At 43.1% G+C, this 18,685-nt stretch overlaps 1 protein-coding gene across 4 annotated transcripts in view; it reads left to right on the top strand.

Moving 5' to 3' along the window:
• The window catches only part of TMEM245 (transmembrane protein 245), a 109,893-nt gene that overhangs the window by 82,917 nt on the left and 8,291 nt on the right, over nucleotides 1–18,685 (top strand). For all 4 annotated transcript variants that reach the window (XM_051843365.2, XM_051843366.2, XM_008255796.4 and 1 more), the window contains 3 exons: nucleotides 7,660–7,760; nucleotides 9,106–9,280; nucleotides 11,472–11,666. In XM_051843365.2, the coding sequence (XP_051699325.2) occupies nucleotides 7,660–7,760; nucleotides 9,106–9,280; nucleotides 11,472–11,666 (471 nt within the window). The remainder of the gene's footprint in view (nucleotides 1–7,659; nucleotides 7,761–9,105; nucleotides 9,281–11,471; nucleotides 11,667–18,685) is intronic.

The raw sequence follows: 18,685 nt of genomic DNA, 5'->3' as shown, positions 1-18,685 counted from the left end.
TCTCAGGGGACGTGAGATGGCAGTCTGGTTAACTGGGGGTTTGTTTCCCAATGGTGTATTCTGTGTGCTGTGTCTAGAAGCTGACCTTGCCCACCTGCTACTTGGAAGCATGCTGCAGTGCTGGTAGAATGACAGCTGCTGTTTCCTGGGGGAACAGCGTGTGCTAGTCTTCCTGTTTGCCCTTCAGAAGAAAAAGAGAGCAGGACCAACGTCGGGAGTGGAATTCGATTTTGGATTCTTCATTCCTCGTTTTCTGTTTCTTCCTCTTTAGACATGTGCTTCCTACTTGGCTATGGCCCGTGGCCCTGTGCCCTCTGAGTACACAGAGCTTCTAGACTATGGTTTATCTTTCTCCCCATACCACTTCTGGCTTCAACTCTCATTCTATTAAAAGCAGGTCATCTGATCAGACCCTGAGTTATCTTTTAAGTTTCCTCTTACTCAGTTTAGAAAAGGAACAAGAACAATCTTGGTCAGAAATGAGAGAGGGCTGATAGCTGAAAGGGAGTATCAGGAAAAGAGTGAAAATGTGGCAGTTTCATCTTAAGAGTTTATGAAGGATGGGGATAAAAGAGCTGGGTAGGAAGAATTAGAATCCTAAGCAATCACCTTAGACTGAGCCAAACCCCTGGTGCAAAGGAGTTACACACACTCATATAAATGCACTGGGAATCTGCAGAAAGTTCATGGAAAATGTGGATTACAAAAAAACAAACAAAAACAAACAACAAGAACTATGCATGGAAAGTTCAAAACCTTTCTGTGCACCAAAATAAACTTACCTTATAATTTCATTTTTCCATACGTTTTGAAGTGCCCTCATATATGGCTGTGTGTACCAGATATGGACACTGGTGCCTCTATTGCTATATAGTATAAAAATAATAGGGCTTATCAGGCCCAGAAAAAAAAAAAGCAATTGGATGTGACACCTGGAGCTTTTGTCCCACACAGAGATGTGCTTAGGTGGGGCTGGCTGGATTGGGTGCACTGTGACCTGCCTTGTGGTGGTCTACACACATGGTATGGGGTAGGGGAGCATTTCTGAGGCTGTGTAACATGGGGGCCTCTGAGTGAGTGATGGCCTTGTTAGCAAAGAGGAGCCTCCCCATCAGTGGCTGGTGTCAGTGTCTTCACTGAGTCAGAGCAGACCTTCGGAGTCAGCTCAGCTGAACTCCAGGAAAGGGGAGGAAAAGAGCCTCTCGAATCTGATTCCCCTCAACCATTGACTGCCAGGGAGGCATAGAGATGTAGTCAGAGAACAACTGTCAGAGAACAACTGTGACCAGTTTTGAAGAATCATGGAAAAGAGAGGTTCCAGAAGCCCGAGGACCCGCAAATGTTCTTTAATTCAAAGAGGGGTTGTGAGGCCAGTGTTGTGGCACAGCAGGTTGAGCTGCTGCCTGTGACCCCAGCATCCCATATGTGCTCCAGTTCCAGTCCTGGCTGCTCCTCTTTTGATCCAGCTCCCTGCTAAAGTGCCTGGGAAAGCAGTGGAAGATGGCCCAAGTCCTTGGGCCCCTGCACCCATTCAGTCAACCACTATGGAGTTAGAGGCTCCTGGCCTTGGCCTGACTCAGCACTGACCATTGTGGCTGTTTGGGGAGAGAACCTGCAGATGGAAAATCTCTGTCTTTCCCTCTCTGTAACTCTGCCTTCTGCCTTTCCAATCAATAAGATAAATCTTAAAAAAAAAAAAAAAGGATTAAGGGTAGAGGATGGCTATATATTAAATATGAGAATGGAGAACTTGATACAGGTTTTCTATCAGTTTCTACAGTAGATGCTTGATCGTTTGATTGCAAGCAGTTATAAAGGAAAAGGTAATTCCTGTTAGCACTGTGGATTCATATAACATAAGTCATATATAACCACTCTTAGGGAAGGCAACAAGTCTGGGCCTATTTTGATTTTGTAGGAGATTTAATGAATTGTATTCTAATGTTTTCTCCAGACTTTAAGACATGAGACGTACTCACTGGATTTGAGTGTACAAAAAGTATTGATTAATTAATTGATAATGAATGAATAAAATAAAAAATGATCTCTTATTGGAATGTTTGTAAAGCATATTCTTGGACCCAGCAAAGCCACTGTCTGCAGTGCTGCCAGCCCATATGAGTGCTGGTTCGCATTTTGCTCCATTTCTGATCCAGCGCCCTGCTAATGTGCTTGGTCTCCCCTGCACCCATGTGGGAGACCGAGAAGAAGCCCCTGGCTTCAGTCTGGCCCAGCCCTGGTTTTTGAGGCCATTTGGGGAGTGAACCAGCAGATGGAAGATTTCTCTCTCTTTGTTTCTCCTCCCACTCTTTCTGTAGCTCTGCTTTTCAAATAAATAAAAATAAATCCTTTTTTTTTAAAGAATAATTTTACATTGATTCAACTAATGATTTCTGCGAGCCCTTCCAACTATATTGTGCATGCCATTATTTATTTGTCAAAGTTTCATTTGACTATGGATGTAAATTATTCCTAGAAGTCTCTGAATTTTAAATTCCAAAGAACCTGAGAGATGAGTTGATTATCTGATCATTATCTTAGGCTGTTATTTCCAAGTATTTTCTCCCATTTCATATGTTGTCTGTTTGTTGATTCTTCTGCTATACAGAAGCTTTCTAGTTTGATATAATCCCATTTGTATGTTTTTGCTTCCATTGCTTGTATTTTGGTATCATGTCTAATAAATCATTTCCCAGACCAATGTCTTAGAGCTCTTTTCCTGTGTTTCTTTTTGATAGTTTTGCAGTTTCAGGTCTTGTGTTTTAAGTCTTTACTCCGTTTTGAGTTGATTTTTATATTTGGTGTGAGATAATGGACCATTTCATTAGGACTTTTGTGATTATATTGGGTTTATCTAAGTAATCCAGGGAAAATTTCTTATCTCAAGATTCTTAATTATACTATGAAGTTCCTTCTGCCTCCTTCTGCCTTGTAAGGTAACAGAGTCACAGGTTCTGTGGGTGGGTTTGTATATTGTTCAGTGTATCACATGGATGCTTGGCAATTGTTAGTCTCTTTTGAACTTACCTTCTCAATTCAGATATACTGGCCTGCTGAGGTACAAAATGCTAATATCTTCATTATCGTCAAAGTCCTCTGAGTATTGGTTAAGTTACACCAGTCTCAAGAATTGATGTGCTGAATTGCTCTTTCTGCCAGTATCCACTCATGCAGAACCATTAGTGTGAAGTTTAGGCTCATACCTTGAGGGAGATGTGGGATAATCTAGGAGGCAGTGACTCCTTTTTTTTTTTTTTTCTTCAAAGATTTATTTATTTATTTGGAAGAGTTACACACAGAGAAAGGACAGGGAGAGAGAGAGGTCTTCCATATCTGCTGGTTCACTCTCCAGTTGGCTACAATGGCCGAAGCTGTGCCTATCAGAAGCCAGGAGCCAGGAGCTTCCTCCAGGTCTCCTATGTGGGTGCAGAGACCCAAGGACCTGGACCATCTTCTGGTGCTTTCCCAGGCCATAGCAAAGAGCTGGATCGGAAGTGGAGCAGCCAGATCTTGAACCGGCGCCCATATGGGATGCCAGCGCTTCATGCTAGGGCGTTAACCCGCTGCGCCACAGTGCTGGCTCCGGCAGTGACTTCTGTTGGTGTCCATGGACTATAAATTTTCTTCAGATTGTGAGATCAAAATAATTTCTAGTGCTTCCTACAAAGTACAATAGACTGTATGACCCAGTGTCTCTACCCAGAGATATCTACTGAAGAAAAATGGAAGTATACATTCACATAAAATTTGGGAGTCAAATGTTCATAGCAGCAGTATAAATTATTGCCCTAAACTGGAGACAGCCCAAATGTCTAGCAACTAGGTAAATACATTATGATATATCCATGTAATGGAATATTATTCAGCAATTTAAAAAAAAACAAACTGGGGTAGGCATTGAGGCAGTGATGAACTCATCCCTTGTGATGCCTGCATTCACGTTGGAATGCCTGATTTGAGTGCTGGCTACTGTGGTTTTTTTTGTTTTGTTTTGTTAGGTTTTTTATTTATTTATTTGACAGGTAGAGTTACAGACAGTGAGAGGGAGAGACAGAGGGAAAGGTCTTCCTTCCATTGGTTCACCCCCAAAATGGCCGCATGGCCAGCACTGAGCCGATCCGAAGCTAGGAGCCAGGTGTTTCTTCCTGGTCTCCCACGTGGGTGCAGGTGCCCAAGCGCTTGGGCCATCCTCCACTGCCTTCCTGGGCCACAGCAGAGAGCTGGACTGGAAGAGAAGCAACCGGGACTAGAACCTGACACCCATATGGGATTCCGGCGCCGAAGGCGGAGGATTAGCCAAGTGAGCCACGGCACCGGCCCTGGCTATTGTGTTTCTAATCCAGCTTCCTTCTGATGTACATCCTGGGGTGCAGTAGGTAGTGGTTGAAGTACTTGGGTCTCTACCACTTACATGGGAGACCTGGATGAAGTTCTAGTATACTTGCTTCTGCCTGACCCAGTCCTGGCTGTTGTAGGCATTTGGGGAATAAACCATCAGAGGAAGGTTCTCTCTCTCTGCCTTTCAAATAAGATGAGAATAAAAGAAGGAACAAACTACTGACATATTCAACAATGTGAATGAAGCTCAAAAACATCTGGCTGAAAAGCATAGTAAGTGAAAGAAACCACACACCAAAAGCCGTGTAATAATAATGTGAATTTACTTAAGTCTGCTGAATTGTACACTAAGCATTAAGATGGTAAATGATTAGGATGTTAAATATTATATATTTACTTCTTATGGTTCTTTTTATGTGAAATTCTAGAAAAGGCGAAACTAGTAGTGGTCAGTGTTCAGGGAGCCACTGACTCTACAGGGACACCAGAAAACATCTGGAAATGATGGAAATGTGTTTTATATCTTAATTGCAATGGTGTTTATATAACTTTTAAATTTGTCAAAACTTACTGAATTGTATATTTAAAGTTGGTGGGTTTTGTTTGTGAATTATAGTTCACAAAAATAAAAATATTGCTTAGGGATTTGAAGGAGTTAAGAAAATTCTAGGGGCCGGTGCTGTGGCATAGTGGGTAAAGCCTCTGCCTACATATTGGCCCTGGCTGAAGTCCTGGCTGCACCATTTCTGATCCAGCTCCCTGCTAATACACCTAGGAAAGCAGCAGAAGATGGTCTAAGTCCTTGGGCCCTTGCACCCATGTGGAAGGCCCTAAAGAAGCTCCTGGCACCTGGCTTTGGATTGGCCGAGCTCTGGCTTTTGTGGCCATTTGGGGAGTGAACCAGCAGATGAAAGATCTCTCTCTCTCTCTCTCTGTCTCTGTCTCTGCCTCTGCCTCTCTGTAACTCTGCCTTTCAAATAAATACATAAATCTTTAAAAAAAAAAAAAAGAAAATTCTAGTTAGAGACGGAGTGAGTTCCCATCTGCTGGTTCATTCTGCAACTGTGCAAAACCTAGGCCTGAGGTGAGATCAAGAACACAATCCAGGTCTCCTACATGGGTGGCCAAAGACCCAATTACTTGAGCCATCACCACTGCTTCCCATGTTCTACACTGGCAGGAAGCTGGAGTGAGGAGCTGAAGCCCAGCGTCAAACCCAGACCCTCTGATGTGGTGCGGACAAATTACGCACCAGGCCAGCCACCTGCTCTTAGACTTTGCTGTTTTACAACACTAGTGTGCCAAAATATGAGAGGTGAAATAGAGGAAAACGTACTGTCTTTTTATCCCTCACTAGTTTACATGAATGTGTTTAGTAACTGCAAACAAAATATGGTGTATTTGGGTCTACAAAATTATTTGGAAGTTGAGTTAGTGAGAATATTACCAACAGATAGTATTTCCAGAGGTAGGAAAGAGGAGACCATGTATTGTTTCCTATAGGTGGTCCTTTTTTGGATTGAACTTTGCTCAGTTGCCCCTCCCCACCCCCACCCCCAGGGGGGTGATTCAGCTGCAGCAGTCAGTTGTGCCTTCCCTGTGGACTTATTTGTTTAAAATTTTCCAAATAATGTATCACGTACGTGTCTTTCACAATGGCCTCCATAGTCCCATACTTCTCTTTCTTTCTCTGTGATAGTTGATATTATATCTTTTTCAAAAGCTTCCTTCTGCCCCAGTCTCTAGAAATACTACACTGAAGTGATTTTCCTCCTCTAAACAAAATGATTCCATTATCTCTTTGGTGTGTCCGTGTCCTTAGTTCCTTTATGAGAATGCAACCTGTTGTTTCTTTTTCTCTGCGCATGTCCCTTGGGGATGTCTTAGCTTTTCCTGCGATTCACCTATCTGGGTGCAGCTCAGATATCTTGTGCTGAGTTGTCTGTTACGCCTTGTCTCCTGTTTCAGCTGCCTGCAGGGTATTTTCCTCATCCTTTTTGACTTACCGTAGTGTTGTTTCCATCTGGCCTTCCTGATGTCTGTGCGACTCAGCTATTCTTTTCCCCATAGGGTTAAATCCTGATGCTCCATCGTTTCCTCTTCTCCTCTGTCTCAGTTCAGGTACTGCACACATCCCTCTGCCTCTCTTTTGGTCTTTTTGATACCACTTCAATCTGGGTCCTTGTTGTCAGGGGTCACGTGGGACCTTTAAGACCTTCCCAAGTGAAAGCTGTCAGTCCCTTGTCACTGGATACATGTCTCAGAACCTGATTAAGTGGCAGAAGCACTGGATTCTGGAGCTTGCCTTAGCTGTTATGGTAACACCTCTGGGAGCGATTCTTTGTGTGTAGAGTCACCTGTGTTGCCATAGTCTTTGCTTTTCCTTCTCTTGTGACTTCCGGAAAGTACATCCTCTGTGCCCTGCAGGGTTTAGATTACTTAAGTTGCTGCCTTCATATTCCCTGAACAGTGCCTTCTAACTCCTCCTTATTCAGTGCTGTGTTAGTAGTTTCAGCTGAAATGCAAAAACAATTGCTTAATGTTAAAGAATTCCTTGTATTAAATTCTTATATTCATCAGTGACCAGGCATCTGTTTTTCCCTCTTGGATTTTCCTTGAGAGTGAGTGAGATTTTTTTTTTTTTTCCATAGATTCTTCCCCAGTGACCTGCTTACTGTCTTTCGCTTGCTGTAGGGGAAGGCTGGCTACAACCTGAGTTTCTTAGAGTTTAACAACATCCCAGAAACATGTTAACCACACTTAATTTTCTGTTTATATTGGTAGTGAAATACGAGGGTACTTCAAAACATTAGCCAAAAAAAAAAAAAAAATAGTTAAATGGTAGATTTCTTTTGGTGCATAATCTTGAAAGTCATGTGTAGTTTTTCACAGTAGGCCTTTTCCAGGAACTTTTTGAAGACCCCTAGCATATAGATGCTTCAGCATTTTTGTGACATCAAAAATAAACTTTGATCCCATTTTTCTGAGAAGTTTTTGAAATACCCTTGTATTTGCCTCAGAAGTAAGCAATTGGTGAATTGTTTCAATGAACAGGATCTTTCAAGATGTTTCACTTCAGTTACCTTTTCATCACTGAGCAAGGTGCGGAACACTTGGATGAACATATTTAGGAACTTTAAAAAGGAAGTCTTGGTGTTTTCCTGAAACAAAATGAGAACAGTGATTTCAGGCCTGTAACAAAATTGAAGCTATTACCTGATTTGGAATGGAGTAGACAGATGCCTAAAAGGACTGATTTTTCTGACTCACAACATGATTCTTTGCATATTCACTCCTTTCTTTTGTGTTTGGGCATTCCAGAGGGGTGTTTGATGCCTCCCTCAAAATGGCTGGCTTCTATGGATTGTACACCTGGCTGACTCATACTATATTTGGCATCAATATTGTCTTCATACCATCAGGTAACGACCACAGCACAACTTCCACTGTCCTCTATTTAAGGAAAGTTTTACGTCCATACATTTTACAAACGTTAGGAAATGCCTTCTAGTTTACAATGGTAAGTATTTTTGACATGTGATCTAATCTAGTAGAGATTAGAGGCAGTGATGTGTATCCCCAGCAGCTGAACTCACACCCAGCACGTGGGAAGCACTGCTTCAGTGTTTGTTAAATGATTGGAATCCCTAGCACCTAGCCTAGCACTCAGGAGCACATAACTGGTGCTCGGTACATGCTGAATGGAGCTGGCTGGCAGGGAGCAGTGGGTTGTCAGCTGGCTCTGTTGTAATGAGGGGATACCATCCTCAGGCAAGGTGAATGGTTCTGAGGGCATGGACCCTATTTCTGTGCCCCCAGAGATCTGGTCTGTGATAATACCCTCATCCTACCCACAAGCCCCAGATGGCTTAATGGCCACCTTGTTCTTCCTCCTCTGGGTTCCATCACTCTGTTCCTTCCACCACTTCTTCCCTTATTTCCATGGCTGCTTATTTCCCTACATGTCTCGGCCTTCTGCATTCACCTCTCCCACTATATTCTCCCCTCTTGTCTATGTCCCCTTCCTTCTTTACATTCCTGGGTTCTCTCATATTCTTTCCTCCTCTAGTGTCCACTGCCCTGCCCTCGCACAGGCAAAGACCTAGGAACATGTGGAGGTTGTTATTTTATACCAGTCCTTAAGAGGCAGGCGGGATAGGTGGTGTTCGTGTCTTACAGATGAGGGTTTCCCAGGTCCCACACCTGGCTGGTGGTTGGACCAGAGGTAGAGTCCACACTGGCTTGCCTCAGCGGGAGGTCAGGCAGCTGGAGAGTCCTCGAACACATTACTTTGGAGGGGGCTGAGCTTGAAGGAGGCCCTTGAGTTCACAGGACTTGGTTTTAAATACATCTCATTGTTATTAGAATTGAAGTAACAAATGTACATTTTGTATCTGAGGATTAGAAACTTCTGATTTGGCTTTGGACTCAGAGCAAATTTTCACAGATCTTCCATAGTTGCATTTATAGGACTGTAAATTAACTAACCGCCAATCCAGAATAATAACTGTAGCACACTAAAATTTTATTGCTTAAGAACAGACTCATAAAGTAGATATACACTTTTGAAAAAAATTCAATATAAAATGTTAAGATAGTAGACCTTCCTTCAATTAAAAAATTAAGTTGAACAGGGTATACCATTCTCATAAAATTTAGGTTTTTAAGTATTTGTTTAATTTATTTTGGTGGAAATACGTAAGTGGGAGATTAAGGGCTTGGGTTTGCTGATAACATTGTTGCTTTTCTTCTTTAATCTTTTATTAGCATTAGCAGCAATCCTTGGAGCAGTGCCCTTCCTGGGGACATACTGGGCAGCAGTACCTGCAGTTCTTGACCTGTGGCTGACACAGGGGTTAGGATGCAAGGCCATTTTACTGTTGGTTTTTCATCTCTTGCCAACCTACTTTGTAGACACTGCAATCTATTCTGATATCTCAGGGTAAGTAGTATACAGAACTTTTGAAGTTACTGGTTGAGTCATACACAGATTGCTGCTGTTTTTCTGAAAGGAGTTTTGGGGAGTAGGGATCGAGGAGAATTGATGGTAGCCTTTTTCATTGAGGTAGCCTTTTGTGATACAGTGAAATTTGAATTTAAAATTGATGAGGTATATTTTTTAAGGTATGGTATTTTGTTATAAATGTATTGTTTATGATATATGAGACCCTAAGGTAAAATTAAATTGTAAATATTTTGATTTTATGGCATTTAACCTAGGGAACAAATACCATCAGATGTGTGTAAAATATTTTAAGTATAATAAAAAGTTGTGGTTATTTTCAGCATTTCTTTGCCTTTTGGAGAAATATAACATGAGATTGTATAACTGAGGATTTCCATGTAAACCCAGTCTGAGCAAGTAGATATCTGACAAGCAGAGCTCTCTTACCTAAGATAGACTAGGGCGGTTCAGTGAGAAGGTTAAGTTTAAGTCAGAGTCAAAGCTTTGATCATATAATAAATATATAAATACCTGTTTTTGCAGTTTTGACATTTCTTCTAGAAATTGCATCAAGCAAATCAAGTCATTTCTTATTTAGTCCTATGAACAGGTTCACATTGCTTATTAGAATCTAGCTGATGACCGAATGTTGAATATCTGTCTGGTACTCAAATTCAGGATATGGCTACGGGAGCTCTCATATCAGTTAACACATTCAATTTTCTGTAAGTAAACTGAATTAGGAGACAGGGTCTGTATTTATAGGAAGAGTAGTCCTGTGGTTAATTTAAATTACGTAGAAGCCCTGTTTTCTCTCTACTCTGTGAAAGTTGGAAATAACTGAGGGAGAACTACTCTGAAGCCTCAGAATTGCAGAGCAGAGAGGAACCCGCAGCTCCGTACATCAGCTTTAGGGGGACTTTGTGCCTGAAATCTGAGCAAGAAAGTTTCAGTTAAGAGGAGAACATCAGAGTGGAGTTCACTAGTGTTCACCAGTTGAAATTCAAAACAGTGGAAATAGGAATATGATTTATATTTAAGTGCTTTCATTTCCTTAAACTTTGCTATAAATTTGTTAAGATTTATAGCTAAAATTTAAGATTTATATGTGATTTTATTTTAATAACAAAATACCTCATTAAACCAGCATTGCTAGGGAATGAGAAGTTTGGCATAAATTATTTAGTTTTTTTAAATAAGATTTTATTTAAAAATTTCCACAAATTTTAAAACTTTCAGTTCTTTTTTGGCAAAACTCTTCCTCAGATGGATTGTTTTGGGAAAAGGCTTATTTAACAATATTTATGAAATACTGCCCTAAATCCTTTTGGAATGAGGAAAAGAAATAAATTATGAATATAAAATATTGTTTTTTGGAAGACTGGCTGACTACAAGTGTTACTTATTAAGCTGTAATAGAGAATATCCTTCCAGGGTACTCTGTTGTTTGCCCCGCACTAAATTATTCTACTCCTCTGTGTTTAAAAACTGGAAACAAACAGAACCTGATTTATAGCCGCGGCCTAACCTCAGCAGTATTTCTTATCTTTCTCAGTTTGCTGTGCTGCTGCAACATATCTTACTTTATTCCACTTTGTAAGTGATACTGTAATAGGCTGGAGTGCACTCAGGACTCTTTTGTGCAATAAAAATCCTGGGCTTTGTGACACGCATGGGGCCTTCTATCACTACCTGTGTTAAAAACTCTATTTTAGAAAGTTGCCAGAAGTCTAAGCTGCAAATTCCAGGGATGCTGTTGTTGTCATCTGTACGAAAGCATAATGAGCTGAGTGACATGCAAAGCTGTGCTCTTGAATTCTTCTCAAGGGCGGTAAACCTCACGCGTGACTTGTGTGACCAGTCCTAAGTCGAGATTAACTTGCCTTAGGCAACTGCCTGGAGTAGGGGGAAAACTTCTGTTCACGGTGCTGATTTAATCGTTGCTGTACCTATCAAAAGGGGCAGATGGCACACCACTGGTGCATAGGCAAGAAAATTATTGCATCTGGGTATTATTACAATCAATATTTATTTCTCCTCCTTTAGGTTATCTAAAAGAAAGCAGAGAGCATCATCAACAGTCTCGAGTATTAAAGAATGAACATGGTGTTAGAAATGCATTGCAGATTTACCCCAGGGATGATGTTTGTTAAGCCTCATGAGCTGACCGGTGTGCTCTGTGTTCCAGAGGTGGCCACCCATACCTGACGGGCTTGGCAGTGGCTGGTGGAGCCTACTATCTGGGCTTGGAGGGAGCAATCATTGGGCCCATCCTTCTCTGCATCCTTGTGGTTGCCTCCAATATCTATAGTGCCATGCTGGTGAGTCCCACGAACTCCATGCCCACGCCAAGCCAGACCCCGTGGCCTGCTCAGACCCAGCGGTGAGTTAAAGCAGGATAATCATAAACTGCAAACACTGATCCCTTCTGTCTCTGTATTTAAGTAGCTTCCTCCAGACTTTTCAAGATGAATGCATTTGAGTACTAATGGTGTGATAAAGGTTATGGAAGACACTAAGGAAGTGTAATTTAAGTGTGTATACCCCACACAGCACATAAAACAGCCTCTTTGGGAAATGAGTCATTGACAAGTTGGTGCTGATAATATATGAACTCACCTGTTTTATATTTCTATATAAAATTCTCTGAAAACACAATTCTGCTTATTTTGTGTTTATAAAGTTTTGTGCAGACAGACATGGTCCTTTAACTCAGGACAAGTAGAATAGATTTTGAGTTAGACCTTGTAGGTGCCAAGTTGTGTGAGCCAGTTCCTTGATGGCAGAGAAAAATTGGTTTCTTCAATAACAGTGAAAGGAGAGCCTCACTCTGCAGGGATATCAGGGACATGGTAACCCCGCTTACGGCAGGTCCTTGGAGAAGCCACTGGACAGTGTTTGGAAAGCCATGGAGAGCACGTGCTGACTTCATGCTTTATTTCTTAGGATCGCCAGGAAGAAAAAAAGATAACTGGTTCATTAATACTGGTAATTTGGGAAAAATGTTAATGATTCCAAGTTAGTAAAGCATGAGTTCGTTTTTAAGGTGAAATGAATTATTCTAGACACAAAAGATGTCCTTTCCACTTGTGAAAATAGAAAGTGCTTAACCAGCTGAGGGAGGGGTTGAAAAAGATCATGGAGAACCAGAACTGCCTTGTCTCTGCCTCGCAGAGCTTTCTGTGAAAAATAAAGCAGCTGCCTTCTCGCTGCTCCTGTTTTTTCTCCTCTAAGAGAAGCTACTTTTTAATCTATGTGTCTTGAAATAGCAGATTTATTCCTTTAGTCTTGTGTAGGTGTTATCCGTGAACTTCCCTTGAGAGAAAAGAAATTAGTTCTCACATTGTGCATACAATTAAACTGCTTCCAAAACAATCAAAATGTGATATTGGCTAGATCAGTATTAAGTTTTCAAATTATTATGACTGTGAATTATAATCGTATTTGAGCCTCCTGCATATTCTTTGTCTATATTTCCTTACCTTTACAACTTTTTGCTCTTGAAACTGTTTTTACTTTATTGTTTGTTTATTTGAGAGGTAGAGAAACAGAGGAAGCACACATACACGAAGTGCTCCTCCCCTGACTCACTCCCCAGATGCCCACAACAGCTGGGAACTCAGTCCAGGGCTCCCACATGGGTGGCAGGAACCCAGTCACTTGGGCCATCGTCGCTGCCCTTCAGGGTCTGCAGTGGCAGGAAGCTGGAGTCAGGGAGCCGCAGCCGAGGACACTCGGGTTTGTGATGCGTGTGTCCTAAGTGGCGTCTTAACTGCTAGATGAAACGTCTGCTTCAGATAGTCTTCCAGTGGTTTTGCTTCTGTGTGCTCATAGCTAATCCAGCTCCATGCCGTGCCCCAGGCTGTGTGGCTCTCCAGGTGTTCGGCTGTATCATGTGTGCCACCCCTCTTGCCTTCCTGCAGGGCTCAGGAATGGTCAGCTCCAGCAGACCATCCTCCTCGCCAGCTGTTCAGCTGGTACCCTGGGGCTCCCTCGTGTATCCCTGTGTAGGAATCCTTAGTTCTTGTGTCCTGTGTATTTTCTTTCTTGATTTATTCCCTTCTGGTGGAGCACATTCTCCTGAAGATTTTTGCCTAGTAAGCAAATTTTGGGGGATGACGTGTGTTGGAAAAGGCTTGTCCAGATGTTATGCTTAATCAGTAGCTTGCTTGGGTGGAGAATTCTATATTTTAAGTGTTTTTTCTTTTTCAGTGTTCTTTCTTTCTTTCTTCCCTTCTTTCTTTCTTTCTTTCTTTCTTTTTTTTTTTTTTTTTTTTTTTACAGGCAGAGTGGACAGTGAGAGAGAAAGACAGAGAGAAAGGTCTTCCTTTGCCGTTGGTTCACCCTCTAATGGCCGGCGTGCTGCGGCCAGCACACCACGCTAATCCGAAGGCAGGAGCCAGGTGCTTCTCCTGGTCTCCCATGGGGTGCAGGGCCCAAGCACTTGGGCCATCCTCCACTGCACTCCCTGGCCACAGCAGAGAGCTGGCCTGGAAGAGGGGCAACTGGGACAGAATCTGGCGCCCCGACTGGGACTAGAACCCTGTGTGCCGGCGCCGCAAGGCGGAGGGTTAGCCTAGTGAGCCGTGGCGCCGGCCTCAGTATACTTCTTTATTATTTCCCGGCCTCTAGGGTTGTTAAAGTCTGAGGCTATTTTAATTTAGATTCTTGTGATTTTAACTGGTTGAAGTCCTGTGGGATCTTTTTGTTTGTTTCATCTATTTTTTTGTTGCTGGATAGTTCTTGGCAAGACCTTTAAAACTGGAAAGTTAGGTTCTGGTGTTTTGAAATTTTTCTTGAGTTTTGTCATGATTTCCTTTTCTTCCTTTCAGAAAGTTCTATTTTGATAATGGCTCTGTTCGTTTCATTTTCTTATCTTTTCTCTGCGATTTTTCCATTTTTGTCTCTCTGGCTGTGTTTTCTGAGTGATGCCTTCAAACTTTATGTTTTAACCCCACAGTAGAGGTTTCCCTTTTCTGCTATCATGTTTTTTCAGTCTTGTTTATTGAGGTGTCATTTACCTGGAGTATACAGGTCTGTCTTTTCTAGGAGGGGTAACTAATTACACAGATTTACCGGCTGAAACAACAGGGATTTTTCACACTTTTTTCTTTTTTTAAGATTTCTTTATTTGAGAGGCAGAATTCTTTTTTTTCTTTTTAAGACTTTATTTTATTTTTATTTGAAAGTCAGGGTTACAGAGAGAGAAAGAGGTAAGGGTAGGGACAGAGAGAGAGAGAGAGAGGTCTTCTATCTGCTGCTCGCTCCCCAAATGGCCACAATGGCCAGGGCTGTGCCAGGCTGAAGCCAGGAGCTTCATCCATGTCTCCCAAATGAGTGCAGGGGCCCAAGTACTGGGCCCTCTTCTGCTGCTTTCCCAGGCACATTAGCAGGGAACTGGATCAGGAGTGGAGCAGCCGGGACTCCGGCTGGCGCCCATATCTGGTGCTTGCACTGCAGGTCTTCTTCCAAGGTCCCCCTTTGTTGACAAAATTCATTTCCTTGCAGTTGTAGAACTAAGGTCTCAGCGATGTTAATAACATGGTTTTGCATATTCAGGACCAATAGGAGAGCGTTCTTCTGACTTCTGTTTTTTTGCCGCTAAAAAAGAGCTCATCTGATTAGGCCCAGTTCACCTGGCACACCTTCTTTTTGATTAAAGTCAACTGATTAGGGACATTCATTGTATTTGCTGAATTCCTTCTTTTTTGCCATAGTAATATTATGAGGATTTCAGATACTGAGGGTTTTTTTGTGGCAGTTGACTCATATTAAGAGCAGGGCCCTCAGAAGCTGTAGGTGGGTTACTATGTGTGTTGCCCTGGTATAATCTAGCAGGGCCATGGCTTTGTGCAACCCTTGATGTCAGTGAAGTCGTCTCATCTGCTGGCTGCAGGCTAGAAGCCTGGCTGCTGGCCTTCTGCAAGGCGGCCCTCAAGGGTGAACTGTCAGGTAGCCGCCCTGTGTCGTGTGCACCCCCGCCTGTCGCTGTTGCTCCTCACTTGCAGACTTTGCATTTACCTTCTCCAGCGGGGAGACAGCTCATTTTCTGTGAAGAAGGGGAGAGGGCGGAGCAGCTCCTTAGCTGCATGGAGGTGGGGTGAGGATATTGGAGGGCTGGGGTCTCTCTGGGTTTTGCAGCAATCCTGTGCTTAGCCTCGCCTTCAGCCCCACTTCCTGAATAACTTGATGTCACCGCATCCTGAATTTTATGGGGACTTTTGCTGCAAATCACATAATTTCTTGGCTTTTTGCACTACTGTCTTGTGATGCGGCCTTTTAAGGAATGCTGGGTCATAGCAGTTGCCCATCTACTTTCCATTTTTTAAAAATTTGTTGTTCTTGCCTCTTGGTTTCCTTTTTTTCTCCTCCACATGGGTTTATGCCTTTATAAACGTGCTTCCACTGGCATTCTGATGGGGTTTGGAGAGAGCCTGGAGGATGTGTGACCTCTTACATAGTAACATGACTCCTGCTAGCATTTGCTGGGACTTCACCGTGTGCTGAATCCTGCGATGAAAAACTCTGTATATGTTTTGACTTGATCTGCCCAGTGTTTTCCTGTGCGGTTGGGAACTCCTGTTTCCCATGTTGCACAGATGAGGAAATCGAGGCGCAGAGGTTGACTTGTCTGCACTCATATGGCTGTTAGGCCTGTGAGCTTCTTGTGCTTCAGCTACACTCTGGTCCCCTGAAACACCAGCGTGTGTTTCCAAGCTCAGTAACTGTTCCTTTCCTTTAGGTGTGACATGGTGCAGCTGGCCTTACTGCTTTCTGTACCTACACTCACTGTTTTTACCCAGTTTCTCCATGTCTCTGTATCCCTAGTGCCTCACGCCCCTGTTTACGCTGGGCCAAACACCCGGCATTACTCCTGGAAGTGCTGCAGATACCTTTTCTCCTGGTTGGTGCCCAGCCTCTGCTCTTGCTCTCCTCCCATCCGTTCTCCAGATTGCAGCTCACGTGGTCTTTACAGAATGCAAGCATCGCTGATTGGATAGGTTTACCAAAAAAAGGCTTCCCACTGGTTTCGGGAGAAAGCAAAATCCTTGACGTGGTTAGCGAGGCCCTGTGTGATTGGGCCTGTGCCTCACTCACTAATCCTGCAACATTCCCACCTTTGTCATCTGAGTGGCCACTATACTGGCTTTCTATCAGTGCTTCCCATACATCAGGCACCATTCAAACTCCCCCCTTCCGAGGTGCTGCTCCCTACCCTATTTGAATACACCCATTTTTCCTTCTTAATTAACTTCTGCTCATTCTTCAGATTTTTTTAAAAGTCAAAGTTGCAGCAAAAGAGAGAGGGAGAGACAGAGGTTGATCTTCCATCTGCTAGTTCACTCCCCAAATGGCAGCAATAGATGGGGCAGGGCCTGGTCAAAGCTGGGCAGTAGGAACTCCACCTGGTCTCCCACATGGGTGATGGGCCGAATTCCACTGCCTTCCGAGGCATATTATCAGAAACAGAGCCATGGGGACTAGAACCGGTGCTCCAATATGGTATGCTGGCTTTGCAGGCAGTGGCTTAACTCATTGTGCCACAATGCTGGCCTCTCATTCTTCAGATTTTAACTCAGATGTCAGCTCATTAGAGAAGCTTTTTTCAGGCCCCAGGACTAAGTTCTATCCTTTCTGCTAGTTTAATACTTCCATAGATCTTATCGTTTACCTTTCCTCTATAGCACAGTTTTCATTTGTACACTTGATTATTTCTTGTCTTCCACATTCAACTTTGGCTGTTGTTCCTGCAGGGGCCATGTCAGTTTAGTGACTGGCATAGCCACAGCATCTGTCAACAGTGTTTTATATTTGGAATGTTCTCAATTCCTAGCTGAATGCATGGCTGATGGGCAGTGAGGGAAGCATGTCTCCCAAGGTCTGAGCTGTGAAAGGCCTTGACTCATTTAGGTGTTCTGTTGTTACTGACAGCCTGACAATTGAAGGCCGATGGTTGCATTTCCTTAGGCAGGTCTCTTAACTGCAGATGCAGGCCCTGGTGGCTGGAAAGACACACTCGCAAGACTGTTTCTCTGTCCTGCTGACTGTCTTCAGACAATGAGCGACCATCCAGCTAAGGAAGGATTGTGAGGGAGTGCCCCTTTCTCTGTTTCTCACTGCTGAGAGGATGCAGTGTCTTGATGGTGGTGAACACGGTGCATGCGGTGCAGCATTGGGCTCCCAACTATTTGGGCCTCCATTTAATAATCAGAACCTTCCATACTGTTTTCTGTCAGTCCTGGGGCTGTTTGTGGCAAGGGGTGTAAGGATGGGCAAAATCGCTTCTGTAGTCATGTATCTTTCTTGACTCCTGGACAGGAACTCAGACTTGATCGGATGTATGCGTTTCACTCCTACCCAACAATGAGCGGCGATCTCTGAATATTAAAGTTTAGAAAAACCTGGAGGGAGATCCAGGAGTGCTCTTTCCTGTATTCAAGTCTTCCTTTGCCTTCTCTCACCGTGACAGTCCTGAGGGCAACAGCTGCACTGTGGTCCTTTAGGAATTCAGCTTTAACTCTCTCTAGGGGAGAGTTGTTAGTTCCTACCATTTTGGGAAACATTGTCTTAACCTGGCTGTGAATATTTTTCATAATTACTCAGTGTTCAATCAAAAGTAAGATTCTTTTTATAAAAAATGGTTAATTAAGGTTTAGAACATTCTACTTTATAGAGTTAAAATTGACTTTTGTCTTTGCAAAATGAGATAGGGAAGATGTTCTCCAAAGAGCATCCTTTATGTTAGCCTGAAGCATTTCAGTGAAGTGTACTCCCTGTGAATCCAGTTAGAATAATGAGGGGGAGAGGGAAAAGGGGAGACAACTGGGCTTGGGAAGGGACACTGTTTCACTCTTTCTCTGCTGGCTTAAAAACTCTGTTACTTAAAATGTTAATGGATCTGTTCCTCTTTCTTCCCAGTTATGTGACCCAGTGCTGGGATTTCTTCAATGGCCTTTTGGTTGCTCCCTGTGTCTAGTGTTGCTTCCCTCCTGTCTGTTCTCCATAGGGCAGCCTCTCTGGGTTTTCCAGAGCTTAACTCTTAGGTTCCTCTGCTGCTTAACATTCCCACAGTGGCTTCTCTTGCGAGAGAAAGTTGAAACTTTAAAATCTGGCCCTTTAGACTTTCCATGTCCCTTTCTCTCTACCTCTGCTGATTCATCTCTCTGTGCTGCCTGTTTTGCACTTTACTTTCTGGCCATACTGAACTTGTAGTTCCCTGAAGTCAGTGTAGTCTATGCACATCCTGTCCCCTTTCTGTCAAGAGTGCTACCCCCTTTATAGCAAAGTCTGGTGCCATGTTCTGTGCACAAAGTACTCCTCCTCTGAGAAGCATTACTGAAAGCCTTTGGCCTAGGTAAGGCTCCCTTGCCGTGTGTCCTATCCCTTGTCTTTCCCACCTGT

This window comes from Oryctolagus cuniculus, chromosome 1 (assembly GCF_964237555.1).
Source record: "Oryctolagus cuniculus chromosome 1, mOryCun1.1, whole genome shotgun sequence".
Lineage (NCBI taxonomy): Eukaryota > Metazoa > Chordata > Mammalia > Lagomorpha > Leporidae > Oryctolagus > Oryctolagus cuniculus.
The sequence above is the reverse complement of the archived record's forward strand: the minus strand, read 5'-3'. Positions and strand labels throughout refer to the sequence as shown.